The 21510-nt window shown below is 42.6% G+C and overlaps 1 protein-coding gene across 1 annotated transcript; it reads left to right on the top strand.

Annotated features, from left to right (window-relative positions):
- The first annotated feature begins 514 nt into the window (after positions 1 to 514).
- On the top strand, positions 515 to 21252 carry LOC119023602 (N-terminal EF-hand calcium-binding protein 1-like). The gene is made up of 12 exons (XM_037105669.1): positions 515 to 925; positions 5083 to 5107; positions 10200 to 10308; positions 11660 to 11685; positions 11978 to 12075; positions 16161 to 16419; positions 16516 to 16595; positions 18237 to 18290; positions 18487 to 18599; positions 18752 to 18829; positions 19001 to 19092; positions 20002 to 21252. The coding sequence occupies exons 1-12, from the start codon at positions 809 to 811 to the stop codon at positions 20028 to 20030; spliced, it is 1080 nt and encodes a 359-aa protein (XP_036961564.1). The 5' UTR covers positions 515 to 808; the 3' UTR covers positions 20031 to 21252.
- The last annotated feature ends 258 nt before the right edge of the window (positions 21253 to 21510 follow it).

Genomic DNA, 21510 nt, shown 5'->3' with positions numbered 1-21510 from the left:
TCATTTGTCCCATTGACCCATCATCAGTGCAGAGATGTCTTCCTTTACTGGTTGAATGAAGATCACTTGTGTTTATTCAATATTATAGGAACATGCCAGTAATAGTGAAAGAATTAAAAAAAAAATCTTTGAGGCACATAATAGAACATTATGTCACATATAGACTAAAAGCTCCTGTAAGAATATTGATAATAGCCCTACTAGATTATAAATCTCACCGATAAATTCAGGAATTTCACAGAAGCACTGGGACTCACTTTACAATCCATTTGGGAAAATAAATGAGATATTATTACAATGTAAGTCTAATAATATCTCTGGAGATAAGTACAGCCTGTCAGCTGCTGTTCTTCTTTTATTTGTTCAGCCTGCCCTCTGTAAAAACTGTCTGTCTGTCTGTCTGTCTGCCAGCCAGTCTGTAATTAAGTATTTGTCTTACAGAGTGTGTGCTCCCACCAGCAGATGGTGCGTTCCTCAGGCTTTTATGAATCGCTGCTGCTGCTCGTGAGAAGGAGGCGGGGTCGGATTTATTTATTTTTTAATTTTTTTCCTCCTGCTGTCGTCGACGTGCAGGCGAGGAGGCGGGCAGCAGGCACAGGGCAGCAGGCTGAGTCCATCTCCATCCTGACTGGATCACAGGAGCGACATCATCATCACCATCATCATCCCCCCCACATCCACCGTGACAAGGACAACCGCTCCCCGCAAGAAAATTAAAACACACACTCACACACACACACACACACACACACGCAGGAGCTGTTTTTCCTTTAGAAGAGAGGTACAAATCGCAGTCGAAAGCAGCAAGATGCTGGCCTGTACGGAGATGATCACCATGTGTCTTCAGTCTGCCAAGCAGGAGCACCTGAGGAGGCAGCAGGAGCTTGACCACAACCACAACCAAGGCACCTCTCTGGTTCAGGATGTGAGTACACTCTGGTTTATTTATCATTAATCAGTTGTAGCCTATCATAGCTCAGGAACCCGCCCTCTTGTCACTTCTTCTTAATTGAGCTTTTATGAATATCTCTCATTAATGATATGCATGGTTGCATCCATATTTATATTATACACCTTCCCCCCCATGAGCTGCTCCCCCACCCTTGCTCCTCATGGGGATGAATGCTTCATGTTTGAATTCACGTGCCTTGATGTACAGCAGCCCCATTATGTAAGAAAGGTGAGCGCATGTCCATCAGTGCGTGAATGACAAAACGAGGGGATGCTCAGCTTCCTTTGACCTCTCTCTCTCTCTCCCTCTCTCTCTCTCTCTCTCTCTCTCTCTTTTTGAACCTGCAGAGTTTTTGCAGTGTTTTTACCCCGGCTGACTTCATGTGACACTGAGGGTCGTGACATTGATTGCAGCCTGGGTGAAACATGAACGGTTGTCTGTATAAAAACATGACCGTCTGTGCATTATTGATGGGCAGCCTTCCATCTGCTCATAAAAATAGAGAGAGCTTAAATTGTGAATGATTGTAGGGCTGGGTTTATTCTCTGCTTCCCTCTCGCGCATTGCTGATGTGTTTTTTTTTTAAAAACTGCTTTATTCCTGGAGCCCTCGTGGCTGCTGTTTTAGCCTCTGGGCTGCTGAGGACACTGGATAATACAAGCAGCATCATTTCCCAGCCTTAGAGCTCCTGACAGCTGCTGTAGATAACGTTCTCCACTTTCCTTCAGGCAGATGATTGGCCGGCGAGGGGAACATTACACTGCAGAGCGTACGCATTTGGTGTAAATGCAGTTAGCGTCCATCCTTCCTTCCAGCCCAGTGCTGCATAACCTCCAAACAGCAATTTTCTTCTTCCACTGAATTACAATTGCTAATGGTTGGCGATGTGTTCTTTAATGGCTGTATAAATCAAGAGGGTGACCACCGGGAAGCAACTTATCGAAGCAAACTGCACTGATTCACCTCGCTCCTCTCGCTTCCCAGCGACCAAATCCTGCTGCTCGCACTCATATTTGCAGCAATTTCGCTGAAATCCGAGCCGTCTTTGTGCTTTTCCTGCTCTACACAGACTCACCACATCTCAGACACGAGGAAGCCGTTTGTGCTTGTCTGTTTATGTAATCAGACAAGTTGAAAGACTCGCTGTTTGATTTAAAAAAAAGGCTCTCAGTTAAGCGAAGGTGGTTTTCTTTGACATCCCAGAGAGGTGTTGTGCAGCTCTTTTTTGAGGTAGAGATTTCGCTTCAGAGGCTGATGGGAAGAATCTCAGCCGTGGCTGTGGTGCTGTAGATGTTGACAGTGTCAGATAACTCCTCCTGCTGTAGTCAGGAGTGACATATCAACAGGCCCCGGGGACGAGAGGAGAGAGAAAATACAAAGAAGCAGCATCCGTGCAGCCAGCATTTCTTTTGGAAGATCTCTGTCAGCTCTGTGGGATGGCAACACCGACTCCACCAACCAACCTCCCACTTAACAGCACGAGAAAGAGGAATCGAGGCCAGTGAATGTACAGTCTCCCCACAGCCGATGTTCATCGCTCACAGTTTGTTTCTCAGATTTTATTTACGGAGCGGCTCCCCGTGTCTTCTTCTGATGTGTGCTTGCGTCAGCACTTCTGTAGTTTAGGGATGCTTGACAGTGATGGCGCAGCCTCTGGGTTTCATGACATCAACTGCATCAAGAAGTCACTCCATAGATATTAAAACAGCGTGCCAGTTGTTTTGCATGGTTCAGTCCATTCACTGCAAATCCCAAAGTGAGATGACAGCTAATCTTCATCTGCGTGTGTTTTGGACCTGAGTGATTTATAATGCAGGTTGTTATCTTGGCTGTTGCTCTCATGTCGCAGTTTAGGGCTGCAACTGAGGATTATTTTCATTGTTGATGAATCTATCGATCATTTCCTTGATTAATACATTTCCTGTTTTGGCAAAGACGACAATCTCAAACGTCCCCTTTAGTCCACAACCCAACAATAATCAGCTCACTGTCATAGAGGAGTAAAAAAATCAGAGAATATTCCCATTTGAGAGGCTGAAATGAAAACTAGGGCCGTTATTCTCAATGACCCAAAATGATTCATATCGTCAAACTTGTTCGTGATGACTAGCTAATGACTAATCAGTTAATAAAAGAATCGTCGCTGCTCTACCGCTGATGTTCAGATCGCTTTTTGGGTTATGGGCATTGCAGTGCAGATATTCTAAAATATGTTTTGAAAAGGTGTTTTTTTTTCAGTGTTGAAATAAATTATGGCTTGAAAAGCTCTCCTGTTCATTACTCCACGCTAGCAGTGAAAGTAGAAGTAGATATTGGGAATTAATGTAGTCATTGGTGACTAGGGTGTAGTTTGGAGCACCGAAGCTGACAGAAGGCTCTGCAATATTATCAGACAAGTTACTTTTGGTATGACTGTTTCCTTTTTGACCACACCGCAAACCTCTAAATTTAATATCTTCAGTGTTTGTTCTATTTGAGTTGTGTATAGTTGTTATCAATAATACTTTAATTCACAGTCAGCATTAACTTTTATGTTTTTACTGTTACAGGTGCTATTTTATATCCAAAATCTCATATTGTGATATTGTCCCGCTCAAATATTGCGATAGATGATGTTCCTGTCTTATGGTAAAAAAGACATGTAGTTTTTGTTTAAATCCCTTGGCTCTCCATTTTCTCCCACTTCAAGGCCCAGATATTGCTCAACCGGTGAGCTGGCATTCTTTTAGGAAACAAAGTCTGTGTGTTGAAATGTGCGTGATTTAGCTGTAGTAACGTCCGCTCATTCCTCTGTCTCATTCCCACCTAATCAAATATTGACGTGCATTGCCTCTGCTGCGACTACAGCTCAGCATTATTTCCTCAACAAAATAAAAGCCTTGATATTCAGTATTGTGAGTATTGTGCATGTGATGAAATATATCGCCACATATGATGTGTGACGTGACGTGGCGTTTCTGTATCACGAGTCGTTCTGCTAACTCTTGAATCTAGCTTGAGCATTTTTATCCATCACGGGGAACATCATGTCTCTGTTTATTTTTGTCAGCGTTGCATCATTGGTTTGTTGTCAGACTTTTCACATCAACCCGCCTAAAACCGCGTTACCCCGCAATGATAAACTGATTGATTTATAAATTAAAGCAGACGTAAGGGGTTGGCTGCGATGGATAACACAACATTGAACAACTCTGCTAAATTAATTTGAAACCATACAGGAAATAATTGGAATCCAGTGGTTGCCTAGGGAATGTTAAGTGGGCATGAGCCGGAAAACACACTGATGCTGGACTGAATGTTGCCCAGGTACCCGAGATGTCCAGTGTAGTCTTTCTTATTCTGTCACATTCTTTGTTCCGTCCCCCTTTTTTTCCCTCGCATTGATTTCTGCGAGGCTCGGTCGATGTCTCTTGTGTGGAGGATGGATGTTGTGAGCAGAGCGTGTCTGAGCCTTCACATCACGATGTGCTCGAAAGGTGACGGCTGGATGTGAGCGCACAGTTAATCAACCAGCCAGCTGGACTCTGTTTGTCCACTCGGGGTGAATGAGCAGGGGGGGAAGAATAAGGTGCCACTGTGATGATCTCACCTCACACGGCACAAACACATCCGATTCCTCACGAGATCGGTGTTACGCGGTGACGATGCCGAAGACATTAATGAGGATCTTACCGCGTAGATTAGTGAGCATAAAGGACTGTTGCTTCCTGGTTTGCAGGTTTTTAACACAAATATCTTCATGCAGCGTGATTGCTCTCAGTGCCAGGAGAGGGAAGAAAAACCCCATTGAATCTATCATTCAAAGGCTTCTCATGGGTGCATATAAATGTCAGCATTTCATTTCCTGAGGTGTCTCGAGTGTCTATTGTTATTGAAATGCAGAAATTACAGCTTCTCTTAAAGGTTCTCCCGTTGAAGAAGAGAAAGGAATATGCCAAGAAAAAGGGTTCTCATACAGATGAATTGCCTCACATGCATGGAGACTTTTAATGGCTCCACTGCCACACAAGTCTTTGCATTTTATCTCACATTATTAAAATATATCATTACCTTTGAAGATACTGCTCTCGCGTTGATGCATGTTTCCCATATTTTTCCCCCTTTAACATGACCTTCTCCTCTTCTTGCAGATATTCCGCCGGGCAGACAAAAATGGTGAGTAAACAAAACATGCAGCTAATTGGATTACACGGCTTATTAAAACTCAGTTAGAAAATCTCTTTGAAGGAGTTTCTGTGCAAATGAGATGCACATGTGACAGGAAGGCAGATCGCGGTGGCTGAGTTCAGACAGGTGGCCTCTGAGGGGCTTCATGTGACCTGGTTGAAGTCATGTTTCCGTTTTATTGTTGTTCTTGGTAGATCCAAATAGAAAGGATATAAATAACCCAGTTCAGGTGCAGATGCACCTTTTTTGTTGTCATGATGTGATTGGATTTGTCAGGACGAACTACATCGAAGCAGCCGCTCGCCATGGAAACGCTCATCCCAGCGATATCCAGACCCATCCAGTCATGCTATATATCCACTTAGTTGTCTCCCTGTTCAGTGAATGTGGCCTGTGCCGTCTTCCTCATCAGAAAAATACATTTTTAACTCCAAATTCACCAGAGACTTTCGTTCTCCCCCCTGCAAATATGTCACAGCTCCATTTGAATAAATGTGTTAATGTGTTACATTTAAATCCACGCGCAAGAAAAATCCCACCTGTGCACGATAACACAGTGCCGACAGACAGCACAGTTTATCATGCGGGCACACCGTCTGCATTAAATGGAACGTGCAATTCAAAAGGAGCAAGTGATAAATGCGCGCGGAGTATCGACGAGCTATGATCGCCTTTTTCCTCAGGAGGACGTGTTGCGTAAGAGCAGGAAAATTAATGATGCAACGTGTGCCGCCGTTAGCAGGGGTTGTGTGGGGTTGCCTCGCAGCTCGTGTGGAGACATTCAGATAAAAGAAGAAAATTTGTGAATTATGCAAGGGCCCCTCAAAGATGTCTTTTCGTTGCGGGTGAAACTAGTTGACAGAACTGTTTCTTCAAGTTGTGTCTCAATTACCTTGTGAATTAGTGGCCGGACACGCAGCTAGACGTGTGGCAGACGTTGACTCCATCTCAGTGAGAAAAGGATTCATTCTACAGTTTTGTGAAGCCTCAAGTCTGCTCCCCGCGTCCCCCTTTCCACCCACCACCCTTCAGCACTCACGCAACGCTTTTATTTTTCACCCTCTGTAAGACCAAGCCAAGAAACCAAGAAAGATAAAGCCAGAGAGGAGTACTCTGTGTCATGTTTGTGGTAGTTATCTTCAATTTGCAGCAGAGCTCCTTTTTTTTGCTTCTCGTCTTCACAAACTCACCGAGTCGTGCACCCCGAGAGGGAAGCGCCTCCTACCAATCAGCACCGAGTGGGCTGCCGTGATACGCCTCGAGCACTGCGGATTTACCATGTAATGAGTGCTGGCTACCAACCCACTACACTCTATTCCTCCACTCTATTGTAATGAGGAATTAAATCTTTAAAAAGCCCCCAAAACAATTGTATGAGTGCAAGACTACAAAGAAGATGTACACAGAGAGCTCATGAGTCTTGTGCTGAGATTAGTTTAATGTTGCTGCACAGTGAGCTCAGAGACGTACTCGAGGATTTGCAGTGTAGCGAGATGAAAGTCGGTCAATGACACTGGAAACAAAAGGAGGCCTATTATGCTTTTATAATTTTTTTCCCTGTGCTTCAGTGTTTTATTTACGTTGTCGTGCCTGTAAAAGATCTTGAAACCTTGCCTCGTCAGTAGTCCCATTTTTAATCCTGTGACATTGTGACATCACACTACAGTACGCCACTGCGTCCTTCATTTGCACAAGTTATGCACAGCTGCTCTGTTGTCGTTGTTATTAGTGGTGCTGGCTCAGGTGTGGGTGAGCTGACCAATCAGAGGAGATTGGGTACTCAGGATGAAGGAGGGGCCTTAAAGAGACATGAACTAAAACAGAGAGTGTTCAGATGGATGGGGCATACAGAGCTGCAGCACCGGACAGTATGACAGAACCGATGTGTTTTATAAGTCAGAGGAGACTTTCGTCACAGATGACGTAAAGTTTCATCATGTGAACTGAACTGTTGTGAATGAAGAATGATTCGTTAAGGCCTTTGACTGGTTTCACACAATGCTCTGGTTTTATAACAATACAGTGTAACAAGTACCATTTTACTTATTTTTTTTATGATTAATTTATAGTTTTGTATCATTGAAAGAATAGGTTGCCATTACAATGTGAGGTGCACAATGTGGTTTTGATTTTTCCTGCGTAAAAGATGACAACCACATACAGTCGTTGTCATTAATGCTACATTCAGCACTGTAGCAGAGAAGACTGCAGACGACAGCAGAATCCTTTCAGGACGCAGCGATGTTCAAATGTACTGCAGCTTTGAGAGTTTGTGAGGAGCAGATTCAGCTGTCAGCAACAAAATGACTCCGTGAATTGGTCCAAACAAAGTTCCACTCTGGAAATTTGCACATGTATCTACAGAGGACGCTTTTGATGTTTCAAGTAATTATACTTAAAAACTAATAAGAATAAGTTTGATTTGCATGTTTCTCTGTAGGCTCAGTTATTTATGGTCAGTGTCTACTCCTCAGTCTATTCTTATCTCTCACATTCCCGTTATTGCTCTGTTGGGCTTCATGAATTATTGGTGGTGCTCTGCTTTTAGGATTGCCTCCAGAAAAAGCGTACCTGGAGAGAGGTGAGAGAATTTTTGCTGTTTTTATTCAGTGTGAAGCGAGACAATTAAAGCTAGTAAGCTGCCTTGCTTCTGTCTTGAGGTACCGATTTACCATCCATCTGAACAACACTCTAATTTCCCTGCAGAGGTGCTGTATTGACTCTTGTGAGTCACGAAGCCTCAAGATTAGATCTTGCAAATTCAGTCTTCACTTAAAAGGTTAAAGCTATTTAGAGCTTATTTTTTTTCCTCCAATTGATATGAAACAGAAAAAGGTAGCAAATCCGGTTTTGCTGATCAGTGGTAACATATTATCAGAATTATTGTTGGTGGACTCGATCTAGTTTCCCCGTGGTCAAGCTTGAGTTTTTTCGGTAACTGAATGCTATACGAGTGTCACTCTCCTTCAGCCTTTGCCTCCACTAGCCGACAGTTGTTATTTACATGACCGCAAGAGTCAAGAATACCGAAACACAAGTCAAACTGTCTATAGCCTGAAGCTCAGCCTTATCTACCAGTGCAGCTCTGCTCTCTGAGAGACACTGAACACTTGCATATTATGCCGTCTGAGCCGCACTGTAACATGTATTTGGGTGTCTAATTGGGTGTGAATCTACACCATAGCAGCTCTGATGGAGAAGGCTGCAGAATGAGTCAGAGGTGCAACAGATTGTGTTTACTCCTACATCATGTGGAAAGAAGATTTTTTTTTTATAGGGAAGTTTGAGAAAAGATAGTTCCGCCTTAACAAACAGCTTCAGTCTTCTGGCCACGATTTAACATCGCCAGACCACAACAAATGTTCAGCAGGCGCACTGATCGTAGGGGGTAGTGTTGCAGCTGGTGAAACAGTGAAGACACAAATGCAGACTCAACGAGACAGGCAGGTAGAAAAAACAAACAGTGAGCTTTGATAACATAACGTCCATGAATCCGAAATCCAAAAGTGCAGGCAATGAAAAGGGCAGGCAACAACAATAATAATGGTAAATTCAAATGGCAAAAAGGGAAATACAGAAGTAACCAGGAAAAAACTGAGATAACGAAGATGGGACTACAAAAAAAAAAAAACACAAAGGCAGAGAGCATGAGGAGCAGATATAGTGACATTAGAAGCAACACATGTGAACAGGCAAAGAGACACAGATTGAAACTAAAGGGCTAAAGGGATAAAGTGGGAAAAACACAAAGACAGGAAGTATAAAGTATAACCTGACACATGATAAATCTACCAAAATAAAACAGGAAATAACAAAACCAAAAACCAAATGCATGACAGGTACAGCTGAATAATTTCTCAATATGATATTGTTTTTGTAATATGAGCCTATATAACATTTGGATGAATTTGGATATCATCTGTATAACCTGATCTGTAATAAGGATCGTCTTTTCCTGGTTTTAAATGCTGCATTACAGTAAAGTGATGAAACTTACCAGACCGTTCGCTTTGCACTCATACTTTCCTTTAGTTGCAACTAAGTCATCGTCATGTCCACATTACTGATGATTATTTATCTAAAAGACCAAAAGTCATCCCTACAATAGTGTGACAATTGATGTGTGACAATATTGATATCAAGGTATTTGGTTATGATCAGTGATAAAGCAACAGCATCTTTTTGTCAAAATGTGTCATTTTGCTAACCAGCCTTTGCTTCAAACGCATCATGTCCAAAGCCATCCGCCATGTAAGCTGGAAAGAAGTCAAAACAGTTCTTACAAACTAACAGATGATGAGATTTACTGTTGGCTCTGGTCTATCAGTCTGAGCTCCGTTGCCTGGCGGGATACTCAGCGGCGGGTCTCAAAAGGTTTCACTGCTTACTGAGCAAAGCTGGTGAGATGGAGGCGATATCTCATTATCGCCTGAAGTTTGTCCGCTGTTGAGCTCTGCTCTGACTACTCAAACTACTCCTCAATCCTTGCTCCCAATTTTCACAGGAGACTGCAGCCCCAGATGCTGCTAATCAGAGGTAGACCATGCTCACCTTCAGCAGAGGCTAGTGCCCTTCAGTTTATCCTCTGAGGTGGCATTGACTAAACACTGCTACGCGCAAGCTGTGTTGAGGTGATTGCACTGGGAGAAATGATTTGGAGCAGAGATCGAAATGATTTTGCGGCATCGTGTTTGTTTGGCTGTCAGGAAATAAAAAGGAATTAAAAAGGAAAGCTGCCGCTCATTTAGATCATTATTACTCCTCATTATTACGCTGTGTGATTTATATTCGCTACAGTAATGGAGCCAGATAACTACAAAGTTGAATTCAGTCTTCTGAGTGTAGTTTTTTGCCTGAGATTTTGTCCTTGATAGGGGTTTTAAGGTTGAATAACGACTGATGTTGAGTATTATCGTTTACAGTGGCACCTCTGAGCTTATCACAGGCTTTAATTTAGTATTGTGAGGTCAAATTAGCCTTGTTCCATTATGTTGAATAATGGACAACCTCTTCATTAAGGTGATAAAACCTTGCAGGCTTCAGTGAGGTTTTATGTCCTACGGTTTTTCTCTTCTTTCAGATGACGGGAAGCTGTCCTTGGAGGAGTTCCAGTCGTACTTCACTGATGGTATCCTCACTGATGAGCAGATGCAGGAGCTGTATTACTCCATCGACAGGCAGCGGACAGAGTAAGCTCATCTTCCTTTTGGACGTCGTCCAACTCCGCCGCCATCTGTAGCCCCTCCTGCTCTCCTCCTGCCCGCCCGGCAGAGAGATGTCAACACCTCACTTCAATGAAGATGATGTCGATATTCCATAGAGAGCCTGGATCTAGCTCAAGTTTGCAGCATTCTGTTTGCACACTGATGAGCAAATGAGATTTTGAAATATGTAAACATTTGCCTGCGCCACCGGCATACCATTAGACTGAGTCAAATCTCCAGTTTGTTTGCACATTCTTGCCCAGTAAACCCTGATTCTAAATATGAAACCTGAGAAACATTGATTGGGACAAAAAACTCACAGCCAAGATGGCGTACTCAGCTGCGTCTGTGGGTACTAAACTGAGGACGTAGCTGTGCTGCTGACATCACTGAAGTACCAACCAGTCACAGTGAAGCATGACTGCTCAGGTTCAGCTGCACCCTGGAATGTGCAGCTCAGCTTCATTTGTCTCAGTAAATTCACATGTTCAAAAAAACAAGAGAACAAGAAAGCTTGCGTCACATTAGCAATTAAACATTTGAGCTCCTGATATATCAAATTGATGGATATAAAATGTTGGAGGTAACCTAATCACATCAGTTCTTTTTAAATGGTCAAGATCTGAAGTAATGTAATGCTGAATGAACTATCAAAAATATCCAAAGTACTATGATCTATTTCCTGTTAAATTAGGTCCATTACTATCTGTCAGAGTTATGTATGTATAATAAATATTTGTATAAACACAGTTCACCATACTGATGTAGCACTGTAGCTATTAACAGTTAGCTGTTGGCAGTTATCTGTAGTGAATTGCGTCTTTCTCACTCTATTTTTCCTCTCTCTCCAATATGTGGCACTGCAGTTACCTGATTGGCTGTTACCGCTGCATGCCTTGAAGGAATAGTACACCAAGTAAAATAAAAGAAAGGATCTGCAAACTACTTTTTAGTGAATGAAAATGTGTTGATGGACTAAATTTTATGTTTTCTGTCGTTGCAGTGCAATGAATCAACTTCAGTGAACAGACTGTGGTGAAACATACCCTTTCACAACGTTAATCACAAGTTAGAAAAACCCGTCTCCAATGTGTGCATTTTTCCCGTTTAGTCGCAAAGCTATGACATTGCATTTGGTCTGCTGCAATGGATTTAATTATTCAACATGGCATTGTCGTATTGTGCCACCAGCGCATTGTCATCCCTAGAGTCCTGCTCGTGGGATGTCTAAAAAAACTAGACTGTCAGTGTGGGTTGACAGGATTTGTTTCAGTCCTCCCGCTGACATCTCTCTAATCAGTGTGTCTCTCTTTGTCTTGTTCCTGTTTCCTCTCAGCAACCTGGACATAGACAAACTCTCAGGTAATTATGTGTCATTCTTGCTCTATCTGACTGACCTTTCTAATAAAATCAATCCTAATTGTTTTTACGTGCGGCTCATTTTATCACCATTATGTATCGCACAGCTTTACAGTGTCAGCTGTTGCTACTGGCTCCAGTTCTCTGATGATGACGCTAACTCAAGCATGACACAGCAATCAGTGGCTGAACTACTTGGATTCTGTTTAATGCAATCAGTGTTATTCTGACTCGTGTGCTTGTGTCTGACACACAGCATGTTCAAAGTGCTGAACAAATCCATTTTTTCCTCCAGAATACTTCACTCCACATCTGGGAGAATATGTCAGCGTCCTGTCCGCTCTGGAAAAGCTGAACGTGGCCATATTAAAGGCCATGGATAAAACTAAAGAGGTGGGTGATGATGGCTTTCACCTCCACGCCGTGTTTAATTGCGCACTGCTTGAAATGCAACACGACACCTGGGGTCTATTATCCTTTTTTGACAGCTTCAAGAACATTTATAATCATCCTTCATGCCTCCGAGCGTTCAGACAAGTGTTTTTTGTTTGTGCCTCAGCTGTCAATTTGAAACCCTCTCGGAGTTCTTTGAGATCACTCTGCTGTGGCGGTGATACAGAGGCAAAGAAAGCTACCCCAGCATGACTGCCTCTGCTGCGGTATCTGCTCTGCCTCTGCCCACTGACAATACATTCTCACACATGAGCCCTCAGGACCTTACAAGACGAGTCGTGCCTTTTGAAAAGGGCCTCCTCTAACAAGACAGCTGATGTCAGCTTGTTGGTGTGAGAAACATGGCAGCTGTTGGAGTTTGGAAATCAGGTGGAGAGCCATTAAAAGAGGATGCTGTTGGTATTGTAGAGATATTGCTATGTAGGTCATAGAGCTGAAACATGTATTTTTTTTAATAATGTGCTGCTAGTCGTAATTTGACCAATATTCAGCGGAGGGGTGAGGCTGTGAGGGACGGAGACTACCCTTTTACACACCTGTGGACTGACAGGTGACAAAATCAGAGCAAGAAACACCCACGCACAGTGACCTGACAGCTCTCAGCACATGGAGCTATGGAAATGTAAAACTTTTTGGTAAACATACCTTCATCAGTGGGACAACGTTGGCATGCTGACATGCTCACAAAGCTAACATGTTAATTGAGATCTTATATGTCATGCTTTCCATCATCATCATGATTTTCATTACTTTACGTGTTAGCTCAGCCGAGGCTGATGGGAATATCATATCATTAGCTTTTTTGTAATAAACCATAGTACTAGTATTTGACCTAATGATGAGTCCATCAGTGTTTTTCAGGCCAAAGACCCTTTAGCAGACACCGAGCAGGGGCCCTGTGCTTTACATATTGTACACATCTCTGTTGTGTATAGAACTTGGACCTGCAGTCACATGAAGAGCAGCTTATAGCGCCAAGTACAAACATTTAGGCAGCAGTAGCGATGTCATTCTCTTACTTGATATCTTAGAAAATTATTTACTACGGATTAAATGTCTGTACACTCAGGATAATTATACAGATAACTTGCTATCATGCTGACTTGTTTCATAGTATAATTTTTGCTGTTTAGGAATGGGATTCCCTCCAGCAACATCTGACATGTTCCTCCTCACGTTCATTCATGTATCTTTCAGTTTCACGTGATCGCATTGCTTCGCCTGTTTGACGTCACAGCTCGTTATTCAAAGCCAGCATCGACTGTCATAACATGTTTTTGCCAAGTTACTTCAGGTCTCATCGCTGATAAAAAAAAAAAAAAAGAAATGCTTTGGAGCTGAAGTAAAGATCAATACCAGTCAGTTCAAAAGAGCCCAAACTTTTGCACCAGCGTTACTTTTCCATGTATTTTCCAGATAATGAGACCTAGAATCTCATTGAATCATCAGCCTTGAAACATGCTAATTAGAGCGTTATGGAATGCTGTTATGAAACCTGGCTGAACAGAACCGTGCGCTGCGCTTTACACAACGCGTTGAGGGGCTTAAAGAATCTCTGATCGCGTTGTATTATGCACACGCCTAAGACAGATCCGAGAAACTCCCACAAAGACATAATCAATGGCTCAGCTCACTCTGTATCGATCTCCCCCAACCGGCCAGTTTAAGGGGAGAGCCTGTGAATATTTATTCCTGTTCGAGGAGGGGAGCAGAAACAGAGGCAGACTGGAGGCAGACTTACAAAGAGGTTTTTTTTTTTTTGGTTTGTGGTATGCAGCGACTCATTTTCGCTGCAGTGCGGGATGTGGGTGTCGATGATTTTAAGAGAGAGCAGAGGGTGATAGTGGAGCATAGACGACAGTAACCAAGGCTGACAAACCCCCCAGCTGTCCGACTGATCTTACGTCAGATGCCCTCCACAAACACTTCTCTTTCAATCTCTTTCTCTTTCAGTTTGCTTCCCTTCTTCTTAATCCGAGTCCATTATTCACTCAGGCCCACACTCCTCCTTTTCTCTGTTTTATCTCCTTTCAATGTTCATCCATCTTCTCCGACATTGTCTTCTTGTCGGGCTTTTTTTCACCCCCCTCTCTTTCCCTTGTACTTTCCCGGTCTCTATATCACCCGTGCCTCCCCTATAGCTCATGCATATTTCATGCTGCTGTTAGTCAGTCAGAAAGCTTTCTTTACCCTGAAGTACAGAGGCTCCTTAAACATCCTGATCAGCCTCATTTATTAAATTCTCCGCGCTAAACCTAAGAAACGGATCCTATAGCAGTAATCAATGGCATCCACAGCTGCAGTGATTTGTCCATCGAAAGAAAAATTGCCAACTGTTTTGTTAATCGATTAATCGTTTCAGTTTTTTTTCAAGCACAAATATGAAACGTTTGCTGGTCTCTGAAATGTAAGGATCTGCTGGGGTTTTTTTTTGTCTCTTTTTGTTATCTAGTAATGAATTGTCTTTGGGTTTTTGACTGATCACTTTGGGGCTTTGGGAGACTGTGATGAGCATTTTTCTCTTGCAAACTCGCAAATGCAATTTAGGCGAGAACAAAGGGTACAACTTTTGCATGAACTCCAGTTTATAATGCCCTGAACACATTATGAACCAACACAGTCAAGTGCATCTTCTGCATCCGTCAGCTCTGGCGTCGCAGCTCCTCTGTCTCTTGAAGCGAGGGAGGAGGAATTGAGAAATTTGTCGAGGTTCATTACTCATGTAGTGCGGAGTCTCTGCCGCTGAGAAACCACAGCCCATAGAGACGAGGAATCCAACAAGCTCGCTGGTCATTTTTCAAATGTCTCCCTGTCATTTTTTCTTCTGAACTCTATTTCGTCGCACCGCAGGGTGCTAGCGAGGGGTGACGGGGTTCATTATCCGCCAAAACTCAGCCGACAAAAAATAGCAGCCGCTGCACTAAGTGTTCTCAGAGAGCTCGCCGCACCAGACATACATACATTATCATAATACCACTTTCCTTTTCACCGAATGGGCCATTATCACCTTGTCTGCTTTGCATTCATGTATTCAGAGTAATGTACACGGTGACAAGTTCACACCATTAACGTCTCTGTGTTTACTCCTTGCTTGTTTTAAGCAGGTGGGACTCATGTTGTTTCAACTCAGTTCTTTTGATCAAATACCTGCATAAAAAACCTGTTTATTAAAAATACACAAACAACCTCAAAATCCTGAGATTTGAGTAGTGTTACAGTATGGGTGGAAAAAGTGCCAGTAAGTATTAAGTGTCGTGACTTTCCCTTTGATTTTCACAAACATTGTGCAGTAAATTATGACAAACAAACAAACACATTTTTCATGGTGATGGTTTGTGCCATCATCAACAGGACACTGATTTTAGAATTTAAGCACACCTTATTTGATATGACAGCTCAAATATGAGGAAATTCTCATGATGTAATTTCATGACTATTCCGATAATATTCACAAAAACTATACAGTAAAATCGTAAATGATTTTCCCTGCAGAAACACAGATTAAAATGTTATTGTGCCTCTGCAGCGCTGATAGCTGTGACCAGAGGGATTATGTTTTCGGGTTGTCCGTCCCATCCTCACTCTCTCAAGAACTGATTAGATTGTGTTTGTCAGAGGTCACTGACCTCACTGACCCCATAAACCCATTTTAAGCCATTACTCAACAATTCATATTATAATTACAACAACATTTTATGGACATGTCTAATGGCATAAAATGATGAAGCCGTAACATTTTATATTGAGACCTGAATACTGTGACATCATAATGTCCTGTGAAAAACGTTCCTGTCGTATTTCAGCACCCCTGGTAAATCTAGCATGGTCATAAATTTTGAGTATCATTCCTCTGGGAAAAAGTCATGGTACAGCAAAGAGTCAAAAGTAGAGCTAGTAGACTAAGTGAATACCGGCCCACTTTGTACGCTGGTTTTAAACATGCAGTACAAGCAGACTGTCTGATGGTCAACATCATGGCTGATTTTTTTTTCCCCCTTCATCTCCTCCCTTCCTCTTGCATTCAGGAGTATCAGGGTTCATCAGTGCTGGGTCAGTTTGTGACGCGCTTCCTGCTGAGGGAGACCTCCACCCAGCTGCAGTCCCTTCAGTCTTCACTGGACTGTGCTATGGAGGCTGTCCATGACCAGGGCTGCACTGGAAGGAGGATAGTGAAGAAGCCTGAGGACCTGCCCATCCAGAGGGTGGCCAAACGCCCCGGCAGACGCATCCAGAAGAACATGTGTCTCTCCCCGACTGACCCCTACTCTGGCATGCTCACCACAGGTATGTTTCAGAAAAGATATTGGAAGTAAATCTGTTAAGGGTAGTAAGGAAGTAATTTCATTGTTTAGACGTCCTCTGTTGTGTCTCTGGTGTCAGGGGTCAGCGTGGAGCCAGACAACCACTGGGGCTCCCAGATCAACCAGCTGGAGGAGCTCATGGACAAACTGGAGTGTGAGGTTCGTATGAAATCTCTAGAGTTTATGTTAAGCTAAGCTGACTGTCTGATGGCTCTAGTTTCATATTTGGCCGACAGACATCAGAGTGATGTCAATGTTTTCGTCTAACTCTGTACAAGAGCAACTAAGAACATTTTCCAAAATGTAAAATATATTCCTTCAAACGGATAATACTTCTGTCGGTGTAGAATTATCCAGCTCAATAAGCTGTTTCAAAGCAGTTCACAAGTTGCAGTCTCAAAAATCAGTCTTATTTTCAGGTTCATACTTTCATTTTAGGTGCATGCTAGAAGATTATTTACACATTTTAATGCTCTCTGTTGTGCCTGTCTCTTTAAGGCCGTCTCCTGAAAAGTGCTGTCTGCTCTGATTAGTCAGTTGCCACAGGCCTGAGCAGGCACCGCCCAGCTTGCCTCTGCATCAGCTCTGCGTTGTTTTTTAAAAAACATGTGACATCACAACCTTACAGAATCCTCGATGGCTTGTTTAAAGGCACAGTTTCTGAATACTGGCTGCGTGCATTTCTTAGTGGAATGAGTATTTTGACACTTTCACTGCATTTATACAGCACCTAGACCTGCTTTAAAACAAAAAAAGACAAAGAAATCTCATTTTATACAATATGGGAGCTTTAATAAGAATGTGGGCCATTAAAATGGCAGAATCACTGGCGTATTCCATCCAGTAAGTGGGACCCAGAGGACCAAGTCGGCCCTATAAGGCAGAGGTTTACACAAAAATGTCGTCGTTTCAATTTGATTTCTTGGAAAGTCTCACGTTTGCTGGAGAGCGGCTCATGGCGAGGATCAGGTTTGACTACAGGGGGCTCAGCTGTTACAGACAGAAATGTCAAGCAGACCGTATGAGCCCTGCTGCGCATCTGCAGATATGTACAGAGTTTTTCCCGTGGAACGAGATCCAACGTGATGTCAGAGAGGATGATTTGTTCAAGGTGCATATGGCTGTTGAGGCCAGAGGTACAAAGCTACATTGAACTGAGCACACGCACACACACACACACACACACACACACACACACACACACACACACACACACTGAACGTCAGGCACAAGGTATCATCCTGTGCATGCATGCTGTGCTTGGCTCAACCTAGACTCTGAGAAAAAGGTTTCAGTGAGTCGATGAGACACAGCGGTTGTCTGACAACACGATACTTCACACAGATGAGTTGCTGCTGGAAAGATTCAACCCTGCTGTTGATGCTCTGGGCTAACAGATGTTATAAAGTTTATACGTTTTTATTCTAGTCACCAAAATAACTCTGGAAAGATGAGAAATAACTTCTCTGTGCTGCGTTTTTTATTTTGCACATTATTATAATTGCAGATATTTTTATATTTTCTTAGGTTAGATATCAGCGCTGCAGCAATAATAAGCAAGTTTGCTAACACACCAATAATTACATTTGCTTATCTTGGCTGTGCAGACAAGAATTTAGTACAACACAAATTCTTTGGGCTGCTAGTGAGGCTTTTGGAGAGTTGGAGAATGGGGGGGGGGATTTTCCTCCCGGTGAAAGCCAATAGTTTGTGACAGACTGTACCTGGAGGCCATGCTTTTTGCTCGAGCTACTTGTTCTGCTCAAGGCTGACTGAAATATTCATGCCCTCCATTTTCAGAGTCCACATCTCGAACCGCTCAAAGAGGACACGTTGGCGGGGACGTATAAATCGGTGAGTCCGACCTGTGCTAAAAATAGCTGCGGCGCTATCTCAGATTGTGTGAGATCATACAACAAATCCTTTTGATGTAGTTGATTCATACATGGTATATTTAACGGCACTCAAATGCACCGCAAATCCAAAATGAGCCTAATTTGTTGTAGTTACTGTAAATATTTTTCTGTTTTCTCTCCTCTCTCTTCTCTAGAACATCCTCCTGGTGCAGCGACAGATGTCTGTGAAGGAGCGCGACTTTGAGCAGTTTCAGCAAGCTCTCAAAATCTACACAGATGCCACCTGCAGCCAGCTAGACAACCTGCAGTATGTCTCTTTTTTTTCTGCCTCAACGCTTTAGTTGGTCTCAGAATTTCTGTTATTTGATGCAGCCATCTCAAACTGCTTCAATCCCTCCCCACACACACATAATATAACCCCACCGCCCGCACTCTCTCTCTGTCTCGTGTTATTTTTAGCGTTTCCGTCCAGAACCTGCCAGACAGATCATGCTTCATCATGTACGAATTTTGGCAGGACCGTCTCTCCTGGATGAGGTAGGTGCAGGGGGCCTTCATGGCCTATTAGATTTGAAACCTGAGAATTTCAGTACCGCACTGAAATTTTGCTCAGTGTATCGAGCTGCTCGCCGGCTCTCTTTGAAGCTTTCGCTGCCTTGCCGAGAGGCATACAGCGATCTCATCCTTTCCATCCCTCTTTCCCCTCAGCTACCTGCAGTCGCCCATCAGTAAGACCTTCCAGCGCTGCATTATCGACTCGCTGGAGGAGCCTGAGATGGTGTCCACCATGCTGCTCCCAGGTAGAAACCAGCCGCTTACAGATCAATCTCACAATGCGCAAAATCTCACACGAATCCAGTTTAATTTGGTTGATGGTTTTATTAATTAATGATAATGACTCTCAGTAGAACAATGAGAATTAATTCAAGAACAGGATGGCCTTAAAATATAATTGCGAATGCCTCTCAAAATGAGTAGGTGTTTTCAGAGAATCAAGACACAAAGGATTTTAGATGAACCTCAGAGCTTTGTTAGATTCTTTCTGGGAGATTAACTTGTCAGAAACTGCGAAATCAAGTCGCTTTACTGGTAACCTTTAATGTAAAAGCTGCTATTGTAAATAGTTTAAGAATAACAATAGTTTAAATGACGTATGTGTAAATGAAACAAGTAGGTAGTGATGAACTCACAGCTCATTCTGCAGTTCCCCTCAGCTTGAACAGAGCAATTTAGCTTCTCTCATCAAATTAATCAGGATTTCTGGACCAAAACTTTACTCTTTTGGTTTCCTTACACTGCAGGCAGCAGAAGCTACAGAGCTGTGATTCAACCTTTGTGTCCTTCCAGACATACAGTTAGCTACTAGAGAACCTGACGTTCTCCTCATCAGTAGGTGGAGACAGACAGAGTAATCCTGACTTCAAGCACTTATGTGACTAGTTCAGCTGACTGTAAGGTTACAGCGAAAAAGAGCTGAAAGCAGAGTGAAATTTATCTGTCAGGCGCCCGGAAACATAAAAGGTGATAAGTGATCAGCGTAATGTGTCAGACGTCCTGTATTAGATAATGAACTGTCATTTTCAGGGGCCATTAGGTTTTCAAGAAGAAACTGAAGTGCGTGTTTACATGTAGCGCCTCTTCCTGCCATTTGTGTAAGGCAAAGATGAGTAAGATGAATGAAAACCCTGATTCTTGTGTTTTATTAACAGCATCTTGGTGGATTATGAACAACAACTGACAGAGCAACGCTGCTTCTACTGAGGAAAAGGCAACTGGATGATCGTTTGATCCCTTTTCTGTTCTTTGATATCCACTTTCTCCTTGTGGCATGGCCGGGATTGTTTACGCGAAGCTTTGCTCCGAGGTTATTAAAAAAAGAAAAAAAAAAAGAAAAAAAAGAAAAGAAGACTGCTCTTGGACGAATCAGTCAACAGTGAAACTAATTAACACCTTGGAGAGAAGGAATTGAGGCAATGCCATATTTTATCGCGTGATCAGGATCTGTGCCAACCTTCATTCAACTCTGTCGGCACATTTCTTGCTTCTGATTTAATGGAGAAAAAAAAATGATTTGCATGATTTCTTATTTCTCAGTGCTAGTTTTATTTGACTCAGAACTACATCTTAGAGTAGATATAATGTCAGTGATGCCACAAAAATAGAAACACATGAATGACAACTGTCCCACCCATCCGTCTCTGTCCATCACCCTCTCTTCGGTACAGACAAAAACAGAAGTAGTGGCAGGGCTGACCTGCATCTCCCCTTGTTCTGTCTGTGGTATTGTGCTTTGTTGTCTCCTTCAAAGCTTTGCTACCAAGCGTCTTTTTGTTGACGGGCTACAAAGCCATTAGATAGAACAATTACGGTTCCCATTTAAACTTCTATCAGTGTGTCACTCCTGCACTTTAGACCAACAGTAAACATGGACCTAATTGTGGAGAATGGATATTATTGTAGATTTGTTGGAAAGTGTAGAATGTAAAGCTGATTATATGATGAGCCGGGAGCTGTGCTGAGGTGTAGCGAGACATTAGCTGACAATTAACCAAATAATTCTCCTGCAGTTTGCCTGTACTGTTAACCCGCGAATACGACTCCAAAAGCCATTGTTTTACATTTGTAGTGTGTAATCAGAATACTTTGACAGTACAGCACACACAAGTAGAATTTTATATTTCGAGTACGGAAATCAAGCAGAACCTGTTCAGTGTAATGCCGTTAGAAAAAAAAAATTCTATTAAGATTGTGTACAGTAGTTAATGAGAGCTGTAAGATGTAAGATGTAAGTAATTGTTGTAGATCATTGGTAAATGTACAGTATATTGAGCTTTGGTTGCTCTGAGGAGGAATGAATGCATTCACTCTTTCTTTGAAGATTTATGGAGAATATACAGTTGTTACGTTGATGCTATGTTTGTTTTCTGGCATGAAATAAAGTTCATGACTTGTTGATGACACGAGGTGGTACATTACTTGTCCCCCCCTTTTAAGAGGAGCGCTGTGTTTATCAATTTTGACCTAATCCTTTTACTAAAGGTGCAGTATGTAATAATTGTTATTTAAAACATTCAAAAATGAACTCAAATTGTCAACAAAATGTGAAGAATGAGTTTGTAAAATTTGTTGGTGCATTGTGTTGCAGAGATATTTGCTGGAATTAACCGCTGCCAACCAGCTAGGACTTTTTCATACCACTCCAACCTCCCAGTCTGGAC

This window comes from Acanthopagrus latus, chromosome 7 (genome assembly GCF_904848185.1).
Source record: "Acanthopagrus latus isolate v.2019 chromosome 7, fAcaLat1.1, whole genome shotgun sequence".
NCBI classification, from domain to species: Eukaryota; Metazoa; Chordata; class Actinopteri; order Spariformes; family Sparidae; genus Acanthopagrus; species Acanthopagrus latus.
This window is presented reverse-complemented; position numbering and strand designations above follow the sequence as displayed.

Bases quoted from the DNA above. Each gene is read 5' to 3' on its own strand.
- LOC119023602 (XM_037105669.1), top strand. From the start codon at position 809: ATGCTGGCCTGTACGGAGATGATCACCATGTGTCTTCAGTCTGCCAAG. The intron at 5,108-10,199 runs GTGAGTAAACAA...CTCTTCTTTCAG, and splicing joins CCGCCGGGCAGACAAAAATG to ATGACGGGAAGCTGTCCTTG. The intron at 18,600-18,751 runs GTATGTCTCTTT...TGTTATTTTTAG, and splicing joins AGCCAGCTAGACAACCTGCA to CGTTTCCGTCCAGAACCTGC.